The sequence below is a fragment of the Ambystoma mexicanum genome, chromosome 2p, assembly GCF_040938575.1.
Source record: "Ambystoma mexicanum isolate Mex_15411 chromosome 2p, UKY_AmexF1_1, whole genome shotgun sequence".
NCBI lineage: Eukaryota > Metazoa > Chordata > Amphibia > Caudata > Ambystomatidae > Ambystoma > Ambystoma mexicanum.
In genome coordinates this window covers 1,022,752,536-1,022,764,694 of record NC_090923.1, presented here as the reverse complement: position 1 = coordinate 1,022,764,694, position 12,159 = coordinate 1,022,752,536, and the positions used below count along the sequence as shown (strand labels likewise).

Sequence of the window (12,159 nt, the reverse complement as noted above, 5' to 3'; positions counted from 1 at the left end):
GTGTGCACACGTCGAACCTTTTGCAAGAGTTGAATCCCTTGCGGGTGTATCCCAGACACGTCCTGCTCCGGTTTGGGTGCCAGAGTCCTAGGGGCAACAAACGTGCCTCACACAGTCTCTGACAGAAAGCGTTTCAGACCCATGCCCACATCTCTCAAGACCGACCTCCGTCGTTCATCTGTGCTACACACGATGGGGCTTTCCTTCCTTGCAGGGCACTACACCCACGGAATTGGGGCCCTTCAGGCCTGAGGTCACCCCAAAGGCTCTGGGCCAATGCCCACAAACTGACTGCAGGTGGCGTGGTGGGGTGGGGCATCCATGCATCTGCCCTGAGAGGCACCTACTTTCATCTCCCAGTTGCTCTGTTCTTTGTTGTGTCCCACCCTTGGGCTCTCTCATGACTTGGTGAGTCGTCAGCCCTGGATAATGTCCCCTCCCACTATTTTCCAAGCGCTGGACTCTCCAGGTGGGTGTAGGCACTGTCTGTGGTTGCCACCAACCCATGACCACTGGCCTGTAGGGAAAGATAATGCCCCATGAAACCAATGCATTATCTTTCCCTACAGGCCTTCTCGCTGTGGCTCTACCTGGATCCCACATGCAACTGGCCCTCCATCTCAGTTCAACTGCGCCCGCCCGCGATCAGGGCCCTCAGGTAGGTCACACTGAGCCCCCGGTGCCCCTCGCCACTCACAGTGCCTCCGGATCCTGCCAATGAGGGATGTTGCAGTCCTCTGCCTGCGCACCCTCATCAGTCCCCCAGGGCTGAATTCCAGACACCTCCAGGGAGGTCAGTCGCTGTTCACGCTGTCTACGCGCTTCGCAGCTGGGTCTGCCCTAGAGCCTCACGCCATACACGGCCCATTATCGACAAATAGATCCTAGATCATTGGCTGCTGAGCTTCGATCCACTGCCCCTGTATCTCTATTCAGGGGTTTCATATCCTGTTATCCCATATCATGTGGCAGGGAGTCCGGGAGCAGTGTATCATTCGGCCATCTTGGTCCGTGCCCCCTAACGGTCTCCCAAATTACATCTTTTCAAACTTTCGCTCCACTAAAAGTCATCCAACCAAATAAATCTTAAAGAATCACCAGCCTTGCTACACCAAGGAGCTTGCCTCAGACAAGTTGCCCTTTGGGAGATTCCCACGCAAATGTCACATCTCTTAATCTACGACAGATATATTCCAAGCTAAGCATCATTATTATTGCAACATCTTGCAAACTAAAAACGTATATCTGACAGACCGTGTTTCTTCCTCAGGCAATGACTCTAAGAGTCCCTTCAGAGTTCCAGAGGAACTTCGAACAGTCAAACACTCAGTAAATATGATCTCATCTTCCCCACAGCTGTGTGTCAAGATGGCAGATTTCTCCGGCGTCACAGTAGTCAATGTAAGCGCGGAAATACTCAGTAAGTCTTTGGAACCCGATCCAGGTTCCTTTGCCTCCTGTTGGCACCACTACTCAGACCCATTTGGCTTCGAGTTTTTTTTTTTTTAACTGATTTCGTGAATCGAGGTTGATGCTTTACTTTCTTCTTTTCATAATTTCTTGAATTGCCTTTTTAACAAGTTAACAATCAACATTTTGACATATAATGTAGAGGACTAGTGTACAGGGCCATGTACACGGCCCAAAGTGCAGGTTTCCACTCACACAGTAGACCACCATATACCCTAAGCCTACAGCTCCCTCTAGCGGTGACAACAGGTGAAGCTGTGCGAATTGGACCACTGTCTATCCTAAGGCAACAGCTCCCTCTAGAGAGCATTCTGTACGCTCGGACAGCCTCTACTGCGCATGACGGCATCGACAAACATAGATCGGGCCTTTTTTATTACTAAGATAAGATCATTACACATACAACAGTGTAAGATTCCCTGGTGTCCGTTTTCTTTCCCTCATATTGAGTCCAGGATGGATTTGGTCAGCGTGTTGCCATACCTCACCTCGGCCACCGCCACTCTCTTTCCTAACCCATGCATGCCAGGTAGCCAGAGGAGTCGTTTTCCTTGTGCATGCCCTTCACACCCTTGAGGCCCCAGTTCTTCATCATATGGCCCCTTCTAACTTACGAGTACTGCAGTCTCCATGTCTGGAGGGATCCAACAATAGCGCCATCATCGACGTTGCTCTGCTGTCTAGCAGTTTTCGTCAACGTGTTGCCAAAACTGTCCAATGAGCCTGCCAGTCATGCCACATGCTTTTCCTAAGGCGCTGCTTGTGTCAACATATTTAGGCGCTCCCTCTCCCTATGTAGGCCCATTTTCATTTGTCAGTGGACCAATGTGGTTCTTGCCGGTGCTGCTCTACTCTATGCCCACCAGAGGCCAACATCCTTACCATCCAAGTTGATAACCCTAGCAATGCCACTCTTGGTTCTTCTGCTATTGTCCTTCAAAGGACCTCTTGTGCTTATCTGGAGCCACAAGCAGCGTCCTTGACTTTCCCAGATCATATGTAGCGGGGTCGCTCTATCCCCATACCCTTGATAAGTCAGGCCAGAGCCGCCCCCGCCCACCTTTTCCTGGTTCTCAAAGATCCAATGTGTCTTTCTACGCATGCTCTGGAGCATCGGTATGTCTCGCCTGATTCCTCCATCCCATGTGAATGTCAGAGCCTTTCCATTCCTCAATCTACACTTGCCTGACACGTCCCCATTTGGACCTCAGATATGGATTATCTGTGCATGTTGCTCCTGCTGAAATGAGAAGCACCATCCCGGCGCCCCTTTTACCTTTCCTAGAGTCTTTAAATGAAAAGAGTGCGAGATGTGGACAGCTTACATTTTTAGAAAAATATCCTTTCTTCCTGGTCCTCTACACGTGTTTCATCAGTAGGTAGATTACTAGCTCTGCCACCAATATCTCAATTATATAAATTTCACAAGTAATTGATCATATTTTTGCAATCCTAATATCACTCTCATTCTGATCTAAACTCTCTTCACTTAATTCTTTTTGTCACTTGTTCTCTCTAACTTTTAATTTTTTTTCTCTCTTATTCACTTTAGAATCAATTGTGTACCTTTTGTAACTTTTTGGAAAATGCTGCAAAATGTGGAAATGCATGAACACTATGAGACTTTAAACTATCCATCCAATTCCTCCTGACGAGCTAGAAATCTACTTACTGGTGAAACACGTGTAGAGGACCAGGAAACAATGGATATTTTTCTAAAAATGTTAATTTGCACAAAGATGAACATTATTTGAAATATATTTAAATAAACTTCAAAATGATCTTTTACTGAAATACAAGTGACCTCTTTTATGAATACAAGCTCAGTTTGGTGCGATCCCAGCTGTCCACGTCTCACACTCTTTTCTCTTATCTTTAAGTGTTGGGCAGATACAATACTTGGACTGGCAGGTCAGCGACAACTAACACCCAAACTCAAAACACGAGGTTCGCTGGAGGCCTGAACTATGTCTGTAAACACACAAGCTATTTTTTCCTAGAGTCCTTACATACCTTTGTGATAAATCCCCCGCCTTTCTCTCCGCTCTACTTTTCAGTTTCCCCAAGCAGTCTTTTAATTGTACGTACTTTCAGAACTCCGAGGCAGAATTCACTCTAACGCCATCGAAGGAGTCCATGTTACCTTGGTCGAACAGGTCTGCTAGTCCTTCAATTAATTTATTATGCCCGTCTTTCCCCCGTGTTGCCACATCCATATTGTTGTACCTGGGGTGGGCCAGATAGCTGATTTGGCCATGAAGCTGGACCATGGGTCCCTGTGTCTGTCTGCAGTTATCCATGTCACACTTGAGGCCTGCAGAACAGGGCTATGTCACCCCCTTCTAGGTAGTGTCTGCCCTAATTGCAGCACTGGTGTAATCGTGTAGAAGATCTCATCTCCCATGTCCACCAAGGCTCGGCGCGGCTCGCCTTCTTCCCCGCCCTTCGCTCATTGAACAATGTGAGGATCCCAAGTACGTGGTTTTGGATTATGGAGGGGCAGACTACAAAGCTTCCTGTCTTCTGCAGGACGACTAAGCTCAACATAGACCTCTTCCCTGCCCACAGAAAAATCTTGAACCTTTGGTCTAACAAGATATAATGCTTTGCAGGAAATGGCGGCCGAGGTGCAGGTGGGCTGGCGGGGGGGTGTTGAGTTAAATGAATAATCTAGCTGTGCCACAGGGACTGATTTCAACAACAGTGTTTTGCACAGCAGGGGCAGAATAAAGCATCCCGTCTGCATTATTGTATCCCTATGTTGGCCATCAGCAGGCCCGTGTATCTCCTATCAAGCTGGGGAGGCCTGGGAGTAGGAAGCTTATTAGGTGCATGAGTTCTCTGCAGGGTTCAAGGGGAGCCATCTTTCCGACCAAGTCTTTGGACATTGAGGCCTTCAGTGGTAATGTCTCGCCCTTGCCCCAGTTGATCTTGGATCTGGAGAGTTACCCAATCTGCTCTGTGATCCACATGATCTTCACCAGGGCTTTACCTGGACGTTTAATTGTATAAAGTATAGACCTCCCTGCCCGTGGTCCGGTCCTGTGGAAAAGGTCAAAAGTAAGGGTGAGATGTGGGCACCGCAGCTTGTTCCTGTCTCCAATCCAAACTGCCCACTCGTAGTACATTTGACATGACTTCTGCTTTCGGCTTTCTATAATATTTCCATCCAGCCAATATCATTTGGATGGTGGCAACATTCTCTTAATGGCGCTAGGAGGGTTCCATTTTCAAAACTCTCCCCGACTTGCTTTATCCCCAAAGGACTGGAGGAACTTCCTGCTCCTCCTTTCAGTACAAAGACAAGGTGCCCTTTTCCCACCAAGCACAACGCCCCCGTAAAACATAAGGTGAGAATGGGGGACATGGCAATCCCAACTCCTCAAAACAAGCACTAACCTAATAGCTGCCATCAAGGGAGTTGGGGAGGGGGCGAAAGGGGTGCTTTGTCACACTCCCAATAATCACCTCCGCATTTTTCCCTCCGATATATATATATATATATATATATATATATATATATATATATATATATATTTTTTTTTTTTTTTTATAGAATACCAACCTGAAACAAATGATGCGCGAACTTTGCACATCATTCTTAAAAGAGAGGGGACACTGCACTGCACACTAAAGCTCAACCTACTTATAGTTTTGGACAGCACTTTGGTCGCCACCATCTCAAAGTGATTAGACCACGTCCGCTGTAAATGTCCAGTCACCACTGGATTGGTGAACACTCGCCCTCGGAACGATTTACTGCGAAAGTCAGATCTCATCCCTTTGGACTTATCATAGTCGATAATGATAATGATAATGATGTGTTATTAATATAGCGCCTTTATCGAAAGCACTTGACAGAGCACATATTTACATACAATATCACCCAACCGAACTAGGTACAGAGAGCATCCAAGGTTCGCTGGGGTAGGGGTACACGGGGGTCTTAGCCAATAATTGTGGTGGCATCTGCAAAGGCCCATTGTGGTACAGCCTCACCACCTAAGTGCATTGGAAAAGAGGCAATAGTGCCAATACAGCCCACTACCCGCCACCTGTCTCTGTTGGCCTGCTGCGTATGCAGGTCTAATCTCTACCTGTGTTTTCCTGTGTAAAAATTCCATCAAATCCAATAATCCCGAATCGGTGCCTCCAACTAACTTGCTTAGTCCAAGGAGTTAGAGGAGTCAATTCTGCCAAATGCCGTTTGATCGAAGCCTTGTGTTCCAGTGCGGCAACACTCACAATCCCGGAGATGTTATTTAATCATATGTCATTTTCACTACGGTTTTGGATTGGTTTGTGGTCTTTGATTGTGCAACTGGTTGATATGCGTGGAGTGGTTTATTCTTAAATAGGTGTTGTGTGTGGATGCAGGACAGACAATGGGGCCCGATTCATGGACTTTTTTTGCACGGTTGAATGTGACTTTGCACTCTAGACCCAAACCCTGATTCATGGAACTGTGCAAAGTGTATTTTTGCAGTGCAAAGTCAGTATGAAGTCATTTTTGCAGTGCAAAGTCACTTTGCACCGTGCAGAAAAATTCCAGGAATTGGGGCTTTTGTGTATTTGGGGTTTGCAATTTCTAGTAGACCTTATAAAGTCTTTTTGGAAAGTCAACTTAATCAAAGAGCTCTCCTTTTTCTAAATGAAATTACTAAAGTTAATCTGAAATATGGCAGATTGTTATGTTAATGTTAATGTTATAGAATATTTGTACCGCGCACTATCACCACCAGAGTTGTCCCGTGGCGCTCTTGTCTATAACGCTGGTTAGGATTTTCTATGATGGGAAAGCAGTCCCTAAATTAGCTCGGGCGAAGTTGTCGGACTAAGAGAGACCGAGCTGTGGTCATGGCTGTAAGGCAGTGGTCTCCAAACTGTGGCGCTTGTCTCTCTCTGGTGGGAGGGGGGGGCACAGCAAAAGAGAGGTTTGGATGCCACTGGTGCATGGCTACCCGATGGGAAGAAAGGAATGTATTAGGGAAGTGCATGGGACTTTTTGGACTGCAACAGGGGACACTAAAATAGGACCTATGAGCGTTAGCAGGGAAGGTCCCCGCTGCCAGTTATAGGACCTCATTTGTTTTCTTTTTTATGTGTGAGACAAAATGTATTTATTTATTTAAGTAATGCAACTTGAAAATGCGAGGGTGAAATCCCAAGTAAAGCCAATTGTGACTGACAAGAAGCGGAGTTCCCATACAAACAGGGCTTGCTATCACAGTGCTATCACAGTGCATCACCCCTCTTACCATTGAGATGTGTAATTGAAGGGAAGGCGTGTACCCAACAACATGAGAACTGAGCAAAACGTGCAGGCCTTGGCCTTCATTCGATGTCGAACGTCGGTTGTACGAATCCGAGAATCAGGGGGTGCACACTAATAGACAGATGGGGCTCCTCGCAGCGGGAGAGTACAGCGCAGAAGCCAAAGGTTGCATAGTGACACTTGGCGCCCACTTCACAAGCCATGGTGTCCCCACTTGAGCGTAACGAACATAGACACACGCACGTGGAGTAAACACCTACATGTTGCCGTGGCTGCTTCAGTGAAGTGGCTCTACTCAGGCAAAATAACCCAAAATGGGAGGATGATTTTTGATAGGCCCCCGTGCCCAAGACTCTTGCTCCTGCGCACGTCACACACAGGGCAGCGTCCAACGAATGCTGCCGGAATCTCCTCGGATCACTAGCGACATCTCTTTGCCCCAACAGAAATGCCCGTGCTTTTTATGAGTACTTCTAGTATGTGGCTTTATTATTTTGCATTTGCACCTCTGGTACTGATAGAACTGTGAATACCGCATTTGTAAGGCCCGCCTGTGTAAATGTGCTTACTGGGCCCACGTGGGTTGTGGGCTCCACACCCATGTGGGGTCAGTTTACTAATGCATCGATGGGTGTCGAGAAGGCTGGCTGTAGGATTCACCTGCAAGCTCCTGTCATGAGTCAGGGATTTGCATGTACGAGGGGCAAAGTGCCCCAGACATTCTGCCATCACATTTTATTGCGTGCTCCTTAAAGTCTAGTTGCGCAGAAAGCTCCCGGTCAGCATAAATCAAAAAGGCCTCCCCGAGCGCGCACCCATTTGGTCAGCTGCAGTGTGTCGGGTTTCTTCGCCTTTAAGAACCTACAATCGCCGTTAAATTGCATCGTGAGCCACAGTTCAGCACCTTGGACAGTTCACTGTATAGCTTTCTGTTGGGGAGCGTTCAGCACCCTGGACAGAGTACCTCCGAAGACTCTGTTCCCCATAGAGTGCAGAATGTCTTATACATACACATCATGGGGAATTAAATTGTTCCGGTGTACTTCGTTTTTTAAATGTTTGGTAGGGGAGTGCCTAGGCATTTGCTATAAGCATCCTAACCCATTTTATTTGTATGCATTGATTTCAATGATTGAGAATGTTTGATTTGATCCCGGAATGTTGTACATCCCGTGCCCTCCTGTTGGGAGGGTGGTGCTTCCAGCACTTAAACAGTCCTGTACAGTTGAGGCCTACAGTTAGGGGCCTGCTGAGGGATCCCCCAAGCCAGGCTGAAGAAGTGCAGAGCCCTCTTTCTTTGGCTAGGGCCTCCCTCTGGAACAGCCTCCCTGCCTCTATGAAACGTGAGCAGAACCGCCTCTGGTTCCGAAAGCAACTCAAGACCTTCTTCTTTGCTTCTGCCTTCACTCTTCCTCTCCCCTGCTGAATACCTGTCTGATCCACGCACTGGTCACTTGGCCACCCTCTGAATGGGGCCCAGGTCCCTGCCTGTCAAGTTACAACCTGCACTGCCTCTTGGCGCCCCCAGCACTTGTGGTCTGTATCTGTAACCCTACAGTCCACATTCTTGCCTTTATGAGCCACCTGTTGCCTGCACCTCTGAGTACCCGCACTGGGCCACCAGTTGGGTGCACTCTTGGACCCACACTTCACCCCCCCACACTTCTCACCTCCCCCTTCCCTGCTCTTGCTCGATCTGATTGACACAAGGCCTAGTAAGATTGTTGTTTTGTCCTCCCTCTATTTGCCCCTCCTTGTCTTGTCGTGCCTAGAAACACTTGTGTACAGGTGCGTTATAAAGGCCATATCGTAACATGAGGTTGGTCCCCCTTGCTTAGAGTGTAAAACAGTCTGTGGCATCCTCGTGTGCTAACATTATGATGGAGACAAATACATCCAGGTGTTAATAGATGCCAATTATCACAAGATAGCAAATCAGCATGGAGCTGAAACACTGTGGTCCTGATATACAGAATGTTTGGCATGCTGAAAAGTGACATTGTGCACTTTTCAGCGTGCAAAACTCAATTCTTCGATTTATGGAGCTGCATTAATGTGCTTTTCCAGGACCTTGTAAGGACTTTACGCGGTCCATCATGTCTTTACATGCAGTCGAGGGCTTTGCGCGAGACTCCAAGCAAAGTCTTGGATGGACTATGCAAGAAAATAATTAGGGGCTGGAACATGCATATTCCCTCATGCAGAATGAGGAAGAACAAGGAATTACGTGGGTGTGTGGCAGGCGATGGGTTATGCAAAGAAATTGAATGCCCAGCAATTTGCAAACCCAAAGCGTATTCATGTATCTGAATGCACAACGTCACATCGGGGAAAGATGAACGCAAAGCTCGCGACCTCACCACATGATAGGAGGCACAAAGTCCCAATCGCATAGGAACCAACATGCAAATGTATGATACAGTCAGGAATTTAGGGGTGCTGGCATGCAGTTGAGGTGTTGATTGAAGTTAGGGGTGCTTGTATGCAGATTAGCAGGTACCGCCATCATTTACTGGGGTTTGCACGTAGTTTTACAGCAGCGACTTGAGTTACGAGACATGTAATGCATTTTATTGGGGTGCAGTGAGGAGTTACGGGGGACCATCCACAGTGTCAGCGGGGTGCTGCCTTGTTTGCACGGAGACAGCCTGCAGTATTGACGGGGTGCATGATGGCTGGAATGCAGACAGCCAACGGTTGTTGTATGTGGCTGGATCTGCTTTGCGTGTGGGCGTGTCATGGGCGTTCCAGGGGCAACTCGATTTGCTCTGCGCATCGGGCGACTTTGCCCCTCGAATTCCATGAATACGTGGAGCGCACAAAGAAAACTTTGCATGCTGGTACGTGCAAAGATGTTTCAGCATGAGGGACTTTGCAGGATTTTTGCACACTTTCTATGAATCGGGCCCTAAATGCCCAATATTAGCTCATCTTTTAACACTGGTTCCTTCACGTCAACCCCTGGCCGACAAAGAAGAATGTATAGATTTTTGGTGGATATTTAATGTTTCAGCTCCCTTCTGACTGGCCATCTCATGATAATCAGCGGCTATTGACGCCCGGGTGTATTTCTATGCTTTTAATGTGCACTTTGCAGCGGCGAATTACTTTGTGTGATTTCTTCTAACCAATTTTAATTTATAAGTAACATGGCTGAAACTACTTTCAAATCCATCGCTACATTTTGATTTTAAGACCTGCTCATGCAATTCCGAGCCTGACTGTTCAGCCTCGCTAGCTAGAGGCAGAGTGGTGCTTTGTGCCCCTGGTTTCAAATTAGATGAATGACATGCCCAGGCAATTTTCAGCTTGACTGTTCAGCCTTGCTACCCACTGCCGAAGAGCGATGCTTTATGCCCCCTCCTTGGCATTTAGATGAAAGACAGAATTGCTAGGTTGTCAGAACCAGGGGGGTACAATAGGGATTAGAAGCGCACTTCTGGTCTCTGCTTCTACAGGGCAATTACAGTCACTTACTACCCCTCCCTTCCCCATCTCCATGTCCTGCACACCCCTGCAGGCTAAATATATATATATATTTTTTTTTACAAAAAAATAGTGTTGTCCGGTAATGTTTAAAACATGTGGACCTGCTTGGGTCACAGTAAATAACTGCTTGTCCCCAAATATGCAGTACTTTCTAAGTACCCCAGCCGATCCCAACTCATAAGTAGGTAATATCTTAAAAACAGGAGGTGTTGAATGTGCCAGGTTTTACGATTAACACATACGCATAATGAGGCTCAAACGTCTCCAGTGGTGCTATCCTTCTCTCTTCCACCCACCCTCTCGTCCACCGTCCTTCTTCAGGGACCAGAGTGGCTGAGGTCTTCCGTCACAGGGGCAGCCCAGTGAGGGACAGTTTGAAGCTGATTTTAGGGACCACCGAGATCCGCGAACCCAACGGCAAAGGCCTCTGTGGGGCCAGCACCCCTGTCCATCCTGCTCCTGAGTGGCCTTGAGATTACAGGTGGCTCGCTTCCCCCCCACCCCCCTCCCAAGCATCAAGGAGACGCCTGAAGAAATAAAGGGCGCCCCATTCTCTAACTGCACCTGAGCATTGCCTGAGGGAGCGGCGCCGGTACCAGGACACGAGCTGGCCCAATCCCCGAATCAGCACTTCTGATCGCGTGGAAGATTCTGGTCCGCTCCTCGCCTGACCGTCGCTCACGCCGCAGGTGTATTTAGGCATCCCCGGCCCGACCCCCACCCCGCAGCACCCTCCTTGCCCAAGCCCCAGCCGAAGCCGGGTCACCCGGAGGGGTAGGCCCCCGCGGCTAATCCACCCCGCCCACCCCCACCCCAGCTGTGGGTGTAGAGAGGCCAAAGGCAGGCAGCTCCGCGCACCTCCACCGGAGGGCGGGAACTCGAGCACGCAGCAGCGAGTGGGCGTGAAGCACGGAGAGGTAGCGGCGGCGACAGCAGACAGGGGTCCTCCGTCGCCTCCGGGGAAGCTCCAGGCCGCAGAGAGCCCACCACCAGCCTGCAATCACACTAGGCGCCGAGCCATGCAGACCCCCGATCCGCGGAAGCACCGACCCCGGCCGCCACTGCCCCTCCGCCACTAGCGGATCGCGATTCCGGGCCGGGGGCACTGGGCGGCACCTGCACCCGATCCTTCGCTGGGGGTTGGAAGAAGGCGGAGTTGAGTTCCTCTGAAGCTTTTTTGGGGGGAGGTGGGGGAGGATGTGTCTGACATTTCGTGCACCCCAGAGTGTAGCGTGATAGTGAAGACAACATCTGAACTACCACCTCCATCGCTGCTACCACCTGTGCCCCCTCTCCTGCTGCCACCGGGACCACCTCTTTTACCTCTGCCGCCTGCCACTTCTGCTGCCTCCCCTAGCTCCTCCCTTTCGGTGGTGTGAGTTTGCCCGTGTGCGGCCACCCCAGCAGCAGGCGACGGTAGCGCACCTCCGGGAGTCGTGCGGAGACCGCTGAACCCATTTCACACCGCAGCCGGAACAACCACCGACAAACAGTAACACCGACGGCATTTCGCAGCGACGTTTGCACTCGCGGTGTGACTGACTAGCCGGAGGGCAGTTTCGTGGAGTCTGCGCGGGCTTCGCTCGCACCCCAGTCGCCGGGCTGGCGGCCCCGGTAATGGCGTTCACCTTTGCAGCCTTCTGCTACATGCTGACCCTGGTCCTGTGCGCATCGCTCATCTTCTTCGTTATCTGGCACGTGAGTACAGCAGCCACCCTCTGCCCTTGTCTCTAGTATTGCCCTGGAAAAAGGGGTGGGTCGGGTATTTGGGAGGCAGGGGAGGGGGGAACATCTCAAGGTTTGGGGTGTTGTCATGATCGTGGCACCTCGCTTGCACGGAGCTGTGAGGCCATGCACGAACCGATTGGGGTAGAGGTGCTCGGGAGACACATATGACGTGTCAAAGATCACACGGTGTGTCAGCA

The 12,159-nt window shown here is 49.5% G+C and overlaps 1 protein-coding gene across 1 annotated transcript in view; it reads left to right on the top strand.

Annotated features, from left to right (window-relative positions):
• The first annotated feature begins 10,813 nt into the window (after positions 1-10,813).
• Positions 10,814-12,159, top strand: part of CNIH2 (cornichon family AMPA receptor auxiliary protein 2) — a 707,580-nt gene continuing 706,234 nt past the window's right edge. The window contains exon 1 of the mRNA XM_069644884.1: positions 10,814-11,932. Coding sequence (XP_069500985.1) covers positions 11,852-11,932 — 81 coding nt within the window. The 5' untranslated portion in view covers positions 10,814-11,851. The remainder of the gene's footprint in view (positions 11,933-12,159) is intronic.